This window comes from Callionymus lyra, chromosome 18 (assembly GCF_982586985.1).
Source record: "Callionymus lyra chromosome 18, fCalLyr1.hap1.1, whole genome shotgun sequence".
In the NCBI taxonomy this organism is placed as follows: Eukaryota; Metazoa; Chordata; class Actinopteri; order Syngnathiformes; family Callionymidae; genus Callionymus; species Callionymus lyra.
This window is the reverse complement of record NC_141835.1, coordinates 13,099,342-13,116,121: the sequence shown is the minus strand read 5'-3', so window position 1 is coordinate 13,116,121 and position 16,780 is coordinate 13,099,342. Positions and strand designations below refer to the sequence as shown.

General features: G+C 36.2%; 1 protein-coding gene and 1 long non-coding RNA gene across 2 annotated transcripts in view; one reads left to right on the top strand and one right to left on the bottom strand.

Annotated features, from left to right (window-relative positions):
- LOC148060547 (uncharacterized) overlaps window positions 1-10,860 on the top strand; it is a 52,609-nt gene extending 41,749 nt beyond the window's left edge. The window contains exon 3 of the long non-coding RNA XR_015709319.1: window positions 10,671-10,860. This is a non-coding gene — a long non-coding RNA (uncharacterized LOC148060547). The remainder of the gene's footprint in view (window positions 1-10,670) is intronic.
- On the bottom strand, window positions 1,865-8,911 carry mbip (MAP3K12 binding inhibitory protein 1). Its single transcript, XM_087780311.1, has 9 exons — window positions 8,792-8,911; window positions 8,172-8,288; window positions 7,638-7,838; window positions 7,054-7,150; window positions 6,698-6,763; window positions 5,582-5,731; window positions 4,810-4,907; window positions 2,177-2,215; window positions 1,865-2,093 (listed from the first exon to the last, which is right to left on the bottom strand). Exons 1-9 carry the CDS (start codon window positions 8,909-8,911, stop codon window positions 1,986-1,988), a joined length of 996 nt encoding a protein of 331 aa, XP_087636437.1. The 3' UTR covers window positions 1,865-1,985.
- Window positions 10,861-16,780: the final 5,920 nt, after the last annotated feature.

Below are 16,780 nucleotides of genomic sequence, written 5' to 3'. Positions count from 1 at the left end.
ATGTTTTCCAAACAGAGTTGCAGTAATCAGGTCATTTGTAATAATGACAGCCATTAGTGGTGATGATCGTCACACAGCAGTCGGGCACATAAATCAGGTGCTCACTCAGATCCATCTCAATTATACACAACAACAGGCGCGCACACGTCGCAGCTGTACATGCAACACACACACACCCGCACACACACACACACACACACACACACACACACACACACACACACACACACACACACCCGCACACACACAGGAAGGTGAGATTTATAGAAGTTTACATCTGGAGGAAGCTTCCGTTTGTTGAAGTATGTGCAGGATTAATCAATTATCTCAGAGCGGCGCCAATACTTGAACTTCAACAGGTTTATTATCCGTGATTCTCGCGGTTTTCATGGAGTTTTTGCCGAGTCTTTACCATATTTTTTCTCTCGTTCCATCCAAGGACTTTTAAGGAAGAAACATGTCTTTGCTTCACATTAAGGAAAAGTTTCATTCGCTTTGAATTTCAAGTAGAAACTAGCGATTCATGGACGTTTTAGTTTGTTTCAAAGCCATCATTGGATCAATGGAGTGTTTAATTAAATATTTAAAATATAAAAACCTGCACAATATTTCTCTCAGTGTACAGAATCATTTGTTTACATTAGTTTTCATTTATAAAACATACATATAACATGAAGATTTTCAAAGATATATATTTAGTATAAATGTTTTTGTTGATATAGTCTATGTATTCTATATACAGTATGTTGTGTATTGACATCTACTTTTTAAATATACTATTTACCTTTATGAATATATGTGTTGACATATTGAGAAATATTAAAACTTTTAGTTCAAAAGGGGAAGGAAATCAAAAGTTTTTTTTATTGTTTCCACTAATTTTTCGAACTATGTGTCACGTTAGAAAATCGAGACGTTGATATTTTTATATACGACACTGTATCATTCTTCTTTAATGTTGTTTGGCTTAAAATTGTATTTATTTCCAATATTCATTAATGGTTTACACTTCAATAAAGTGTTTTTTTTAATGATTAGATTTTTTTTTTTACAATTTACATGCAACACAAAAATGAACAGACAGCATGAATATTTTAAATTAGCTCCTGGCCTCTAGATGGCAGCAAACGAACTAGATGAACATTGAAATCCTGGGCGAGCCTGGTGATGACTGAGGACAAGAGGATACAGCAGCTTTTTTGAACTATGTGCCATGTTTTGTAGTGTTTGTAGCTAGCTTGACTTTTTTTTTCTTTTGTATGTAATAATAGTTACATTTAATGTTAGACATTAAATTAATTATTTACTACAATAAAAGCAAATAATAATATAATTGAATAAAATTAAAGCTTCACCGTAATTGTTGGATATCTTGTTGAACTAGGAGCAGCCATAGAAGTCTTTCGCTGACATCGCTGCCATCTTGTTTTGCTATTGTGTTGAAGTAGAAGAAGAAAAGACTAAGAAAAATAAGGTTCTTTTATAGGTTAAAAATGTTTACCTGTTTACACGATTAATCGCATCTCTCTGTTGCTCAATTCCTAACTTTCCTTTTTTAAGTTTCCATTTCGTTAACTCTTATGTGTGAGTTGGTCGTCTTGTGCTCGAGTTGTCGGGTTGAAAACAGCGGTCGGTCACATCCTGAAGTCGACACCGATTGGTCGGTAGAATCATTAATTCTTGTGTTTTCCTTAACGTTAAAAACAATGAAGAGCTTCTTATCATGTTTCTCTTTAAAATCAAACATTTGGTTAATTAATATGAAAATAAAAGAAGGCTTGAATTGAAGAAAATCTGAGGTGAGATTAAAATAGATAAATTAATAACGGATCATAATTGAGAGTATTGTTCATATCAAGGACTCGATAGTTAAAGAAACAATTTTATTTAAAAAAAACAACATATACAAGTGAATCACATGTTGATAAACGCTGTGGAATAACATACAGAGCGAGTTGATGTTCAGACGATCAAGTCTTTTCGTGTCACAGATGAAACTCGCTCTCGCATCCAGGCCTGTATTCATTCACCTTTTTCAGCAGCGCCGCTTTCACCGCGCTGATCTTTTCATCCAGCTCCGTCAGATTACAGTCCTGAAGGAATAATGAACACGAGCGTTCCATCAGAAACAACATATACATCTTTTATATCCCGGGAGGACGATGAATGTATTAACCTGTGTCAGGGATGTCTTTGGTCGTTTGTGGAGGCGGCCCTGCCGGAGAAAAAACACAAGACCTTCATCAGATTTATTTATATATTTCCATTTCCTTTTAAGAAGCAAAGACGAGGTACGTTCTCGATTCATTTACTTATAATGTGCTTTTAAAGGATCTCAAGGATGAAGGGATTTAAATAGGAAAAGTTCATTGGAGTGTAAAATGGTTTTATTTGATTCAAGAATGTTCATCTAATCAAAGTTTTCGTTTGAATCTGGATTTCATTGGCAGCATAATGTTAACAAAAAGAGCAACAACTAATCAGATTGAAGATCGCCACGTCACGGTTCACCTTCCTCGGTCTATCATTTATTTAATATCTTAATAAAGATTTTTTTTTACAATTAACATGTGACACAAAAATTAACAAATTGCATGAATATCATTAAATTAGCTCCTGGCCTCTAGATGGCAGCAAACGTCCTCTGCAGTTAAATCTACATTGAAATCCTGGGCGAGCCCGGTGAAGACTGAGGTCTAGAGGATACAGTGACTCCAGCAGCTTTTAAAGCGGACATTTTGGACATATTTTGGTTTGTAAAACAAAAGAAAGCAGTTACAACTGAGGACCAGGGGATACAGTGAGTCCAGCAGCTTTTAAAGCTGATGTTTGGACATATTTTGGTTTGAAAACAAATGAAAGCAGTTACGACTTCGTCAAGAGTCATGTGGTCTGTAAATTCTGCAACACCAAAGTCAAGTACTCATCCATACTACACATATATACCTGTTACTACAATAAACATCGTATTTTTGACCCTGTATCGTGATGCGAATTGTATCTACAGATGTGACAATACACACTTATATTATACTGTATCTAAAGTTCTGTGTCAAAAGTTATTGACAGCTGTAGTCGGCTGGGCTGCAAAGCATTATGGGAAGTGTTCATATCACCGCTGCTGAAAGGGTTGTTCAGAGGGATGGGATAAATATTTTTAAAACGTAAAATTCATGATAAATAATTTATAATGTGATTATTTTTAAGAGGTAGTTCTGTACATTATAGTATAATAATAGTTAGGAAGACGGTCACTAGGTAACGTAGCCTCTGCGTTAAACGAGCGACGACTGCGGAGTAAAAATGTCGCCGCCTGGACGGCGCAGAAGATCCAAACTACAGTACGTCAGGGGGAAAAAAAAAATTGTGAGGAATAAAAAGTGGTACTTGGAATACACAAAGAGGCCACCAGTTTATTCAGAGACTCTCGACATCTCTCGGTCGGCTCACACAAACATGCAGCGAGTCAAAAGCAGATGGAGAGCGGCGCTCACAGAAGCAGCATGCTGTGCAGAGAAATACCAGTGTGAAGAGACATGCAGCATCTCAAGCACACTCACTCAACACATGCTGGACAAACTCCTTCACGCCGGGAAATTAGAGTCTCGTGACGCCGCTCCAGTCTTTGACTATCAAGTCCGATACATTCCCGTCTGCTCCTCTTATTAAAAGTGTGTTGGGGGGGTGGGAGGGGGTACGCCAACATGTGATTCAACATGTGTGACGCCTCGTAACAAACAAAACGTTCCAGATAAATAATCTTTTCCAGGGAACTTGACAAGAGTTGCATAATACTGACAGATCGAGACAAATCATGTTCCAAATCAAGGTATTTGTAGGGTTGTGAGAAATACCAAAAAAACTGATATGACAATATTTCCTTAATAATACTGTATTATTCAACAGTACTGTATCAATTCTTTCTAAATCTATTTTACAATTAACATGCAAATATACACTGAGGTTGTTTTTTTTCTCTCATTTTTGTGTTGCAATTCAACCTCCGGCCGCTAGATGGCAGCAGTCATAGACAGACTTGATGACCTCCTCTGCAGCTAAAGCTACAATGAAATCCAGCGAGATCCCAGCAATGACTGAGGACGAGAGGATACATTGACTCTAGCCATTTTCAAAGCTGATGTTTGGACATATTTTGGTTTGAAAAACTGAGGACGAGAGGATACATTGACTCTGGCAGTTTTCAAAGCTGATGTTTGGACATATTTTGGTTTGAAAAAAAATGAAAGCAGTTACAACTGAGGACGAGAGTCATGTGGTCTGTAAATTCTGCAACACCAGAGTCAAGTACTCGACAATACTACACATATATACTTGTTACTACAGTATCGAATCGTGATACGTATAGTATGATTCTTGAAAATACACACCACTATACTGAAATGTATTTAAATCCTATTTTTCCATGTTTAAAGTGATTGACGCCTGTGATTGGTTGGCTGGGCGGCAAAGCACCAACAATACAAGCTAGATTCTTGACAATACAAACCTCTCTAGTTGTTTGAGGAGTCATAAAACTTAATTAAATCTTTTAAAATATAAATATATCCGCTTGTATCTTAAACATTTAACTAATTGTTTTTACAGTTCAAGTCTTGTCGATGATACGCGCAGGGATGACAATCGCTGCATCAGAGCTGGAACCTCTTATTTTACCACATTTAAAAACCTTACCATCAGTATGATTTGTTCATTTGGCTTCTCCTAAGTGTACGTGAGTCGCTTACAAAAACCCAAAACAATTGAGTTTGAAAGTGTCGCGATGTAAATATCCGACACCTCTGCTCTCACCGTGGATTGAAAGTACTCCGGTGAGAGTCCCTCCAGCTCCAGGATCCGATCTTCAAGTCTCTTCAGTCTCTGGTACACGTTCTGAGGAACTGGACCTGCTGTGGAATCAAATATATATATATATATAAACTTAGATGGTTGTCTCAAAATCAAAGTAGAGTTATGTTCATTTGATAATATATATAAATATATATATTTGATGAGGGACAGAGATTATGGATGTCAACAATAAGAGTTAAACTGAAATTAATTTGAAATACGGAGATAATTAATATAAATTGATTATTGTTGTTAAGACTTGTTGTTTTAAAAACCCCAAGATTGAAAAAAACAAAAAAAAGAACAGAAAGAAATTAACATCGACAATCTCATTTTTCTATTATTTATAATAGATATAATAGATATATAATACTGTGTTTATGGTAAAATAAAACCCGACACTGTTCCTAACTTGTTTTATTAGTTAATTTATATTTAAAAAAAATTTTTTGGAGCATTTATAATTTGTAAAACTAGGTTTAATCTCGTTTTTATTTATGAAATGTTCCTCAGTTCAACAGTCATGCAACTTGAAAAAATCTCTCAAATAATTTGGTTTTTTTTAAGTCGGTTTATTAATAAAAGTCTGTTTCCGCTCATTTTCGTACAACATAACAGGTCATTTTATATGTTAAATTTTATACAGACTAGTTATGTATGAAAATCATAAAAACCTCAGCCGGATAAAAAAAACAAAACAGTTACCAACGAAAACTGATCGTTCGTTTCTTACCTGCTGGTAGTTTGAGGTGAGTCTCGATATTCTGCAGTCGCTCTTCTATGGCGCCGTTACCGCAGCTTCTGTTCGACGACTTCTGCTGCTCGCCGGGTTCTACGGCGCCTCCGCGGGTTTGTGGTCCGTAAGTGTTGACCACTCTGGAAACTGAGGTGGAAACATGTGAAGTCATGAGTGGAAATATGTCTGTCAATCATCAAGTTCTAGGTTCATTTTGAGGTTTACCAAGAAATTCGTTTTTTATAATGTTTAATGTAAAAAAGACACACAACTTTTTTTTTTCTCTTGAAAAGAAATTTTTTTTTTTTCAGAATCTTTTATTGTACAAGTCAAGTAAGTTAGTTAGCGAGTTACCCAGTTGGTGAGTGTGTTAATGAGTCGTTTTGTAAGTGAGTTAGTTGAGAAGTCATTCTGTTATTGAGTTATTTGATGAGCAAGTAATTTGACGTCTACATAAGTTAAGCGAGTTAGTTGACAACTTGGCTTTTTATCTTTCAGTTTTTCAATATCCAGGGGTTTTTGCTTTCGTTGCCGGTGTGACTTAGCAGGTCCTCGTACATAACTTACATAACTACAAAAAATAGAATATAAATACTCTTTTTTTTTTTATATGACCTTTAAAAAAACTCTCAGTTCTTCCTTTGTCTCATCCCTCTCTGTGAACTCATCACTGCAGATTCATCATTGTCTCTGTATCGTATCAACTGATTCTTGATAATACACACTCTTACATGTGTCTGTGGTTGGCTGGGCGGCAAAGCATCACAGGAGATGTTCATGTCACCGTTACTGAATGGATTTTTCAGAGGAATGGGATAAATATTTTTAAACTCTCAAAAAACATGACATTTGAAAGTATTTACCATCAGTTGTGAGTATAAACTCTGTAGAATGTATAGTTCTTATCTCAATCTTTCCAACTACTATTTTGCAACAAAAATAATCTCAGGTCTCCCTTTGTCTCGCCCCCTCTCTGTGAACTCATCACTGCAGATTCATCGTCACGTATCTTTAGAAACTCTCTCTTGGTGCTTCTAAAAATAAACGGCCGGTACAACGATACGACATCTATACGTGGATTTGAGGACGTTTGCTGATATTTCTACTTCTTACCTTTCACGTGACTTTTAAAACCCGGGTACGGCGTGAACACGGCGTCCGTCCTGGCGCAGCTGTTCTCTGCACAGAAGACGATGAAATAAGATGAAATATTATTACACGATTCATGTCAGCACAACATTGAAGCTAAAAAATTGAAGAATAAAGAGCCTCGTCTTGAGTCTCTCCGGACTAAGCTGCTGGTGTTTGGTCCCAGAGTGTGTTAGCTACTTCAGCGCCACTCCTGCAGCAGTTCAGCCTGACCTCTCGCCAGTGGAAATCAGCTCTCTCCTAAACATTGGCAATCTGTGTTCACCCCCCCCTCTCCTCCCACACACACTCTTTCTCCCCCCGCCGTCACCCGTCCTCACCCTGATTGCAGTCGATCACGTTGCAGAACTCGCGCACGTTGTTTTCATTGATCTCCATCTGCTTGCGCTCCATAAATGCAGATATTCTCCTCTCGATCTGCGGTCAGAAGATACACCGGAGAAGTCAACGCGGCGACGGTTAGCGAGGGCGTGACAATTACACCATGTTCGAGTCGCTCCAGGTATCGCAGAACCGGGCCTGCATGCAATCATCACATGGTGGAATACGAACACTGTTTACTCGACTACCAAAATAAATGCACAACAGAATGAAGCCTCTTGCCCTTCATCCACATGCAATCTCAGAGTAATGAGCATCCACTTCATAATCCATCAAGGACCTGGCCCTCTCTCAAAGCCCTCCAGCAATGTGGTCTATTCTCCCCGACCACGGCACTAAAGGGCCCCCTTATTCTCTGCCCAGCCCGGCTTATCAGGTCCGCATCGAGCGTCTCTCGCTGCCACACATCATGTGCACATCCTCGGCAGCAATTACTTATGATTATTCATTTGCTTGTTCGGGGAGGGGGGTAAGAGGGGGCTCTAGAAAATGTCAGCGCCCGAGCCGCCGACGGAGAACCGACCTCCGACTTCCCGGCTTTGATCTGCACCATGACATCATCGTCCTCGGACGCCGCCCGGCCCCGGGGAGCTCCCCGTTCGCACCGGGTCTGATCGGGGAGCGAAGAGGACGAGGGGACTTTGTGCGACGCATCTTCTTCTTCTTTCGAGGTCCGTTCCCGACTCTGAGCTTCCATCAGCGATTTGAGGTTTTCAGAAACAACCTTGTGGAGAAAAACGACATTTTAGTAGCGTTCAAAATGTAATAATATCAGTTATAATTTGGAGTAAAATGAGCCACTAGGACTAGTGTGACATAGAGGAACATACAGACAGTATGGAGGTATATGGATGTTTTTAAGTTTCTTTCTTGTTGATAAACACTGAGCATGGTTTGCTGGATTAAAATGAACATGTTTTTTTCATCTATAACTCCATAGAGAGAAAGATTACTCTGGAAATATTCTCAACCCTTATGATTTTTTCGGATGAACTGTCCCTTTAAATACACACAGTATTGTTCACCATCAAATAACTGAGTTCGAAGCCACTTTTACCTGCAAGTTGGCGACGTGTTTCTGGAGACAAGTGTAGACGTGAGCCGCCGACGAGGGCTGGAGTCTCAGCGCGTCCATGTCGACCTCCACTCGGAGAGCGGCGTCACCTAGTTTGAGCTTCAGGAAACATCAGAAAACAGTCTTTTTTCCATGTTTTTCATTCACCTGCAGCAACATTTGTTTTCTTTACAAGTATACAAGTAGAAAAATGTGACATACTCAAGTGTACTAGCTTTGATTTAGTTAAGCAGCTATGCCAACAATGATTTTTTAGCAATATATAAACGTCAAGTTGTTGTATATTCCTACAATATTCCTACTAATATAATCAGAAAATGAATTAATAAAAGAAGCTGTTGACTTTTCGCTTCATAAATTGGTGAGCAGGTGTTATGCGTGTATTATAATCTTGTAGTGAAATAATATTGACATTAACTTCCAAACCTTGTTTAAATGTTGATGTTGGTGAAAGATATGAAGATATAAACAGGGATTCGACATGTTGTTGTTATTGTTATGCTAGTCGCTGTGATGCTACAAACAATAGCATGTTCTGTTAGATTAACTATCAAAACACGTGCTTTTTTTGCGTCGAGCGAAACTAATACTTAAGAACAAACCTCTTGACCAAAGTCTCCCACTTGCTTCAGTAGAAACGACACACAGTCCGAATAACGGCTCATGTTGTCCGAGTCCACAGCCAGAGCTTCACTCGCTCTCCGCGTCCACGTCTCCGCCATTGCTGTGTGAGCGAAGCTGGTCGGTGATTGGCTGCGGGGTCCAGCGTCCGCATGCACGCAGCTCACTGGAGCGCGCACGCACAACAGAGATTCTATATTTTAAACCCGTTATTTTTTATCAAATATGATGAATACATTTAAATGTAATATAATGCCACGTATTGTATAAAACAAGTACTCGAACACTTTTTGAAAACAAATTTACATTGTAATATATATCGCTTAAAAAGAAAAACTATACACATTATTATTATTATACTCCCGATATAAATCCTGCAATTTAATCTGATCATCCTCCTTAGTCACTCAAATTCTTGTTTGCCTTTTAATCCGACTATTGTTTATTTGTTTTTTTTATTATATTCATGCCCAATTTCTTCATATTCAACACGGACTGTAAATATGATCTGCCATATTAAATGAGGCACAATACTCTGTTATAAACGACTGACATTAAAATACCTGGAAACATCTAAATTAATAGATGTTTACGTCATTTAAAAGGTAAATATTAAAGTAGAAATGTTCTCTATTTCCAGCCACACTAAGGCATATTTCTTTTTAAAGAGGATTATATTTTATAATCTTTAGTGAATTAGAGTTTTGTCGAACATGAGTTTTTTTACAACAAAAAATTAAAGGTTTGAATTGTTTTGTTTTTTATTGAATATTTGTATTCGAAAATTTGAGTTTTTGAAGTTTGATTTCCTTTAATTTATAATTTATCAAAAAAAAATTCGATATTCTAATTCTAAAAATTCAAAAATAAATTTGTTAAACTCAATAATTTTTAAACGTGTAGTCTTTTAACATTTAAAATGTTAAATTCATTCATTATTCTGATGTCACTGAGATAGATAGATAGATAGATAGATAGATAGATAGATAGATAGATAGCTTTTCATTCATGTATTCTTTATACATAAAACATTTTTAAAAACAATAGTTTTATATATTTCGTGTAAATAAATGCGTTATTCTAAATACATACTGAAATACTACCAAGCTACTTGTCGCCTAGTGGTTAAGAAGTGGAAGTGTGGTATTTAACATGTATTTTTGTGTGTGTTTTTTTTTTTTTTTAAATGAAGACAAATGAGGTCTTTGGCAGAGGTATGCTCTGTCTCAGTGCTTTTCTAGTTTTAATATAAACTGGTTTTGGTCCATTTTTATACTATTGTTATTTTATTATCTACTTTTCAAATGTTTACTCAATATGATAGATAGACAGATAGACGGATAAACTTTATATACTTCTATAGATTCCCTTCACGTTCAAGTCATGAGAAACACGCCTCCGTGGAGTCGAACTTGTCAACAGTTTATCTGCTTCACCCCCCAATTAAAAAGAGAACATGTACACAATGTAGCAGCAAATCTGACATCTGATCCCCAGTCAGTCACTTTTTCAGGGCAACATAATGGTCACTCGGCGACCACAACTCTGTCCCTCAAAACCGGGGACGCCTGCGGTACGATGGGAACCCGGGGCCACAATGGCGTATTTCTCTATGTTGAGTGACTGTGGGAAAATGTGGCTCCTCTATTCAGACATTTTCTCTTCTCTTCATATAATGAGCAGAGAGACTGATGAAGGCAACAACTGAAAAAAAAAAGAACAATTGCCGGAGCAGAGAAAGCACTCAGAACTCAATAATGCACTCCAGAAGGGTTAATCATTTTAGGAAGGGGGGAAGTCTTTTTTTTTTGTTGTTAAATTCATCTCTATATTTCTTTTTTTTCCTGCTCCTTTCTTCAGGAGGAAGGAACTGAACTGTAACACTTGACATGCTGAGCCTTTGCCGAACGTTCCCACAGAGCAACAAGTTGAAGAAATTACAACTGCTCACTTCATTCATCCCGACGGCGTATGGATGTGAGTAGCACACACTCTGACTCACACGTGATTGTGTAGCACTGTTGTGTCGAATCTTTTCCACTCACGCACATCCATGCAGGTGTCCCCGACTGACCCTCGACGAACCACACGTTAACCTGTAGTTAAGACACTTTAAAATGGATAAATATAAACATATTATTCACAAAATCACGTATATACTGAATTACTACCAAGCTACTTGTCGCCTAGTGGTTAAGAAGTGGAAGTAATTTATCAATGTGGTTGTTTACATGTTTTTTTTGTGTGTGTTTTTTTTTTTAAATGAAGACAAATGAGGTCTTTGGCAGAGGTATGCTCCGTCTCAGTGCTTTTCTTCTGAATTACTACCACTTACTTACCACTATTGCTACTTGTCGCCTAGTGGTTAAGAAGTTTTTTATTAATGTTGTTGTTTACATGTTTTTTTTAAATGAAGACAAATATGGTCTTTGGCAGAGGTACGCTCCGTCTCAGTGCTTTTCTAGTTTGTATATGAACCAGCACTAGTGTAGTATGGCTTTTTATTCATGTATTATTTATACATAAAACTCTTTTTCTAAACAAAAATGTTATGTATTTCATGTAAATAAATTGATTATTTTTCATTAGATTATTTGAATAAAAAAATATATATACTGAATTACTACCGCTTACTTACCACTATTGCTACTTGTCAACTAGTGGTTAAGAAGTTCTTTTTTAATGTTGTTGTTTACATGTTTTTTTTAAATGAAGACAAATTAGATCTTTGGCAGAGGTATGCTCTTTCTCAGTGATTTTCTAGTTTAAATATGAACCAGCACTACTGCAGTATGGCTTTTTATTCATGTATAATTTATACATAAAACCTTTTTTTTTTAACAATACTTTTATGTATTTCATGTTAATAAATTCATTTGATTATTTGAAGAAAAAATATATATACTGAATTACTACCACTTACTTACCACTATTGATACTTTTATTATTACTTTAAATGAAGACAAATGAGGTCTTTGGCAGAGGTACACTCTTTCTCAGTGCTTTTCTAGTTTAAATATGAACCGGTTTGGTCGGTTTTTATTCTATTGTTATTTTATTTTATTTTTTTCGAATGTTTACTCAATATGATTGATTTCGTAAAATAATTCATTAAAAATATATATATTTATTTGTTGATCATTCATCACTAAAATGTTCTAAATCACTGCTGTTTAGAATGTTTTTAAAGTGAGTTAACAGAAATCCAAAAAAAGCAGGTGAAAATGAAAAGAAAAGTTAAACGTCACAAACGAGACGCGAACAAAAGAAATCGTCTGCCGAGATATTTAATGGAACCCGAGGACGCGAGCGAAAAAGGGACAATGATTCTGTGGCAGCACAAACAGTAAATCCTCCTCCAGCCTGGATTAGCCGGACGAGGGTCTGCCGGAGCAAAAAAAAAAAAAAACGAGGCTGGTGAAGAGGGATTGTTGCGGCGTCTTTAGCCTCGGCCGCATCAGCCACCTGCAGGAAAGTGAAAAGGTCCACTTTCCTGCAGCCTGTGTGGCAGCAGATGACGCTGACAGACGACGAGACGGAGCAGAGGCCAGAGGGGAGGGTGAGGAGAAGCAGCAGCTTTGTCTTCAAGTGGAAACTTGATTGTGGTGGGAAGGTTTTGTCGGCTTTTTATACTCGACAATTAAATGGATCTGTTGACTAGAGAAGTTAGTTAGACGTCGTGATTATCTCTGCAGCTGCCAGGAATGTGCTCCATATTCAAGCGTGTGGAGGTGAAGATCCAGTGTTTTGGATACAAGATCATGTGGGAAAAGACTGAATACAAATCTAAAACACACTTTTAAAAAAAATATTTGTTTATGAGCGAAATGTTAACACATATGGAGTCTACTGACTCCTTTAAGAAACATCTTAAGACGTTTTTATTTGTTCAGGCTTTTCCTTGAGTTTCTGGAACTCCTGTTGTGTTATGAGTTTTATCTTGACCTTTAAAGTATATACTTTATTGAGTATTGTTTTGATTGTTTAAGCGCTTTGTGACCCTGGTCTGGAAAAGCGCTATACAAATAAAAATTACTTACTTACTTACTTACATATATCTCGATTTTATGTACGTTTCTTTAGGTAAACTGGTAGATTTAACTAATATAATGTCTTAAAAAACATCAAAAAGGCCATTTAATATTAAAAAAAAGTTAGTAAAAGATAGTTTAAATATTACCTCGTATAAGATTCATCACTCTCGGACAATAAAAACAACAAACCAATGGAATCTTTTACTCCTGCAATGCATGCTGGGTAAAACAAGTAGTACTTTTCAGTTTATTGTTGATTTGAAATATATTTTTTTCCCCATTTTTTAAAAATCACTTTTTTTTATTATGTGATACTTTAATCCAAACAGTTAAGTTGTATCAAAAGTCTATTTAAGTACCAAAATATTACCTGTCAAGACCTTTTTAAGTGAACGCCAAAATTAAACTATGATATATTTTAACTTAAATTAGTGTAGAATTTTAATTGAAAAAAAAACAAGTACAAACAGATCGTTCACTCGGTTTAAACACAGTTAGTGACACAATGGGGAAAACGATTTCTCTAAATCCTCCTCGACAAATCCCAATTTATTTGACTTATTCAACGTAACACTCTGTCAGCTGCAGCTGACGGCTTGATTGACAGGTGGGAGGAGGAGGGGAGGAGGGGAGGAGGCAGGTACCTGACAACACAATGACTTGTTGTAACTTGTCAAAAAAGGTTTAAAAGGATTACAAATGTATATTGAAGCATAATGTAAAATAATAGGTTTAAATAAGTATATTGTGACGGGGCAGACGAGATATTGCTTTAAACCACTCTCTGGAGTTTGAAGCATCCTCGTCTCCTTATTAACCGGCTTTCACCGGTTCTGGTCGAGAGAAATCATCGTCGCTCCAGTTCAATAGCTTGTAAAAATTCATGATCGATACCAAAGATTCCTCTAGAGTCCATCTTAAAACGAGTTCAGCCGCAACAAAAAATGTTAAGGATACAAACGTCGACTGAAACCCTGGTGAACTGATGCTCTGGTTCTGTTTATGCAGAACCTTTTAGCATCTTTTAGCTAATTGTTTTACTACGACACCGTCGCCGCTGTTCCAAAAATGATAAACAAAGAGCGAGTCCCTTAAGTTTCTCTGAAATAACTATTTCGATTCATTTTTTGTATTTGACTCGTTTAACAAAAAACTATCTTGAGCACAAATTCCCTTTTCGTAGAGAAGATGACCTTGTAACAGACAAGTTTACTTTTTAGTTAGTTGACAGGGAAAAAATATTTTTTGGAATCAAACAACAGTCATTTTTGTTGATATTATACATTAAATTCTTTGTTTTTTTTTACAGAAATTCTATTGTAACCTTCAAAATAGATTGAAAATGTTACGGGGTGCAAAATGTCTCTTCAGAATGACTGCATATTGGTTAGCGCTAAGCTAGCAAGTATAGCATTCCGTTTAAAATGTACTATTCTAACTTTACATTACCACGGCTGATAAATAAAGCAAATAAACAGTTTTCTATCCATCTTGTGTTACGGGGTGCTAAATGTCACCTCAGAATGACTGCATCAAATACCGTCTTTAAATGATACGGGGTAGAACATTTCCCTTCAGGCTGATTTCGGCTAGTTCTTTGGCTCGCAAAGCTAGCAAGTATAGCATTCTGTTAAACTCAATTTTAATATCAATATTATAATGATTAAGAAAGTTTACAATTTAACCATCCATTATATGTTACGGGATGGAAAATTGTAATCCCAGCACATTTTAATTGAATGTATATACTTTACATTGTAGTTTAGTGAAAAATAAATCAACAATTTGATTAGCCGATATGTGTTATGGGGTGGAAAATTTTAGCTCAACACAACTGCCATTGACTACATAGGCTACCAAGTTTAGCTTTTTTTTAAATTGAATGTATATACTTTACATTGTAGTCTAATGAAAAGAAATGTACTAGCACTAAATGGGGAAAAAACTATATTTCAAATCAACAATAAACTGAAAAGTACTACTTGTTTTACCCAGCATGCATTGCAGGAGTAAAAGATTCCATTGGTTTGTTGTTTTTTGTTGTCCGAGAGTGATGAATCTTATACGTTATAAAGTTTCTTTTTTTAATATTAACACAACTAGCACTGCCATTGACTACATACGCTACCAAGGTTAGCTTCTTTTTGTAATTGACTGTGTATACTTTACATTATAGTGAAGAAAATAAATGTAATATGTGTTTTTTTCTTTTAATTTAACTTTACATTATAGTTAAAATAAAAATCTTCAATTTCACTATCCGTTATATGTTACGGGTAGAAATGTTTTATTTACTTTACTTACTAACCCAGCTATCCACTAGCTAAGCTAGCAGGTACTAAACTAATTCAACAGGTTACGCTATCATGTGTTACAGGGACGTGCCTGCTTGAGATCTCGGCTCCTGCAAGGTTCCGTCTTCTGCTGTCTTAAGACGTCACTTAAAGAAATAATAAAGTATTGTATAGAAGTACAGAATATATTTTCTTTTGAAGAAGAAAACAAAGGTCTAAACAAGGAATTCAATTTTGCATTTAAAAAAATTATATTTCGGGTTTAATCAGACACTATTATCTTCCCTTTAAATATATAAATGTATTTAAACTTCACTTGTTTGAAATAACTTTATTTAAACGCCGCGTTAATTCAAACGTGGGTCATATTATCAAGACGGAGGATGTTCAGACACCTAAAGGTGAGCGTCTCCTCAAAAGAATACATCTTCCTTCCCCACCTTCGCTCCCCTGCACCTGTCACCTGGGGGCCCCGAGCCCACATTCAGGATCAATTTACATAACCTCGTTTAGCAGTTCACAAATCAGAGCCATTAAGAGCCGCTAACAGGAACCAAGGGTTCTAATTTAGCAAGCCTTTCACAGTGGGGGAAATTGTTCGTTCCGTGGCTACAAATAAAGATTCAGGTTGTGGCTTTGATTGTTGATTGTGATGGTAAATGTACAGATGATTAGGACAGACTCCGCCCCCGCGAACCCCCGCGAACCCCCCTCGTATTGATTTCCTGCCAAAAAAAGCAGCGGGCTACGTCCTGTTAGCGCCCGGAGTGAACGATGTTTACGTAGATTCAGGTTTGAAACAAGTGTTTTTGCTGCTCCGGTGATTGTCGGCTTCAAAGTCCAGCAGATATTCAATCGATAAACAGGGATAAACACTTTATTTAACTCTTTACACGTGATCCTTCTAAACTGAAACTATTAAAGTATTAGCGTTTGTTAGCTAACGTGTCGTTTAAGAATGCTAAACATATGCTAAACGTTTAGCATTACAATCATGAATATTGTTTAATCAAATGTATTTTTAATTCATTATTAATTATGTATTTATATGCCATTTTATTTTTATTTTAATTTATTGTGTATTGTTTCATTTTTATATTTTGTAACGACACCATGACAAATTCTAGTGTTGTGTTTACAACATTGGCAATAAAGGTTTTTCTGATTCTGATGAGCAAAACATTCTTTATATGGTTTCAGATTTTTGGAGCAAACTATTTAAAAACTGTTGAAAATGTAACATAATCTAAAACCTTTTATTTGCGACTTAATGCGACATAAGACCGGTCGTTCCCAAGTGAATGTACATTTCAAATGACATATTAAATTTATAAATATACTGGAAAAATAAATGTATTTTGGTTTTTAATGTGGTTTAAGAATGCTAAATGGTTAGCATTAGCAAAACATCAATTTTGCTACCAGATTTTTTCGGAGAAAACGATTTTTTAAAAAATGCAAAATGTATTTAGAAATTCCATGTACGACTTTGAGAATGATATTAAGGCGACATAAACAAAGTAAATGTACATTGAAAATTCAAAATAACATTCATAAATAAACTGGGGAAAAAAAAAATCTTGGTTTTTAGTTAAACAGATAGAAAGGGAATCAATGGTGACATTATATTTTAAATAATACG

Coding starts and splice junctions, on each gene's coding strand:
- mbip (XM_087780311.1), bottom strand. CDS start 8,911: ATGGCGGAGACGTGGACGCGGAGAGCGAGTGAAGCTCTGGCTGTGGAC. Junction 7,839..8,171: donor AACACGTCGCCAACTTGCAG/GTAAAAGTGGCT, acceptor TTTCTCCACAAG/GTTGTTTCTGAAAACCTCAA. Junction 5,732..6,697: donor TTTTAAAAGTCACGTGAAAG/GTAAGAAGTAGA, acceptor TTTCCACCTCAG/TTTCCAGAGTGGTCAACACT.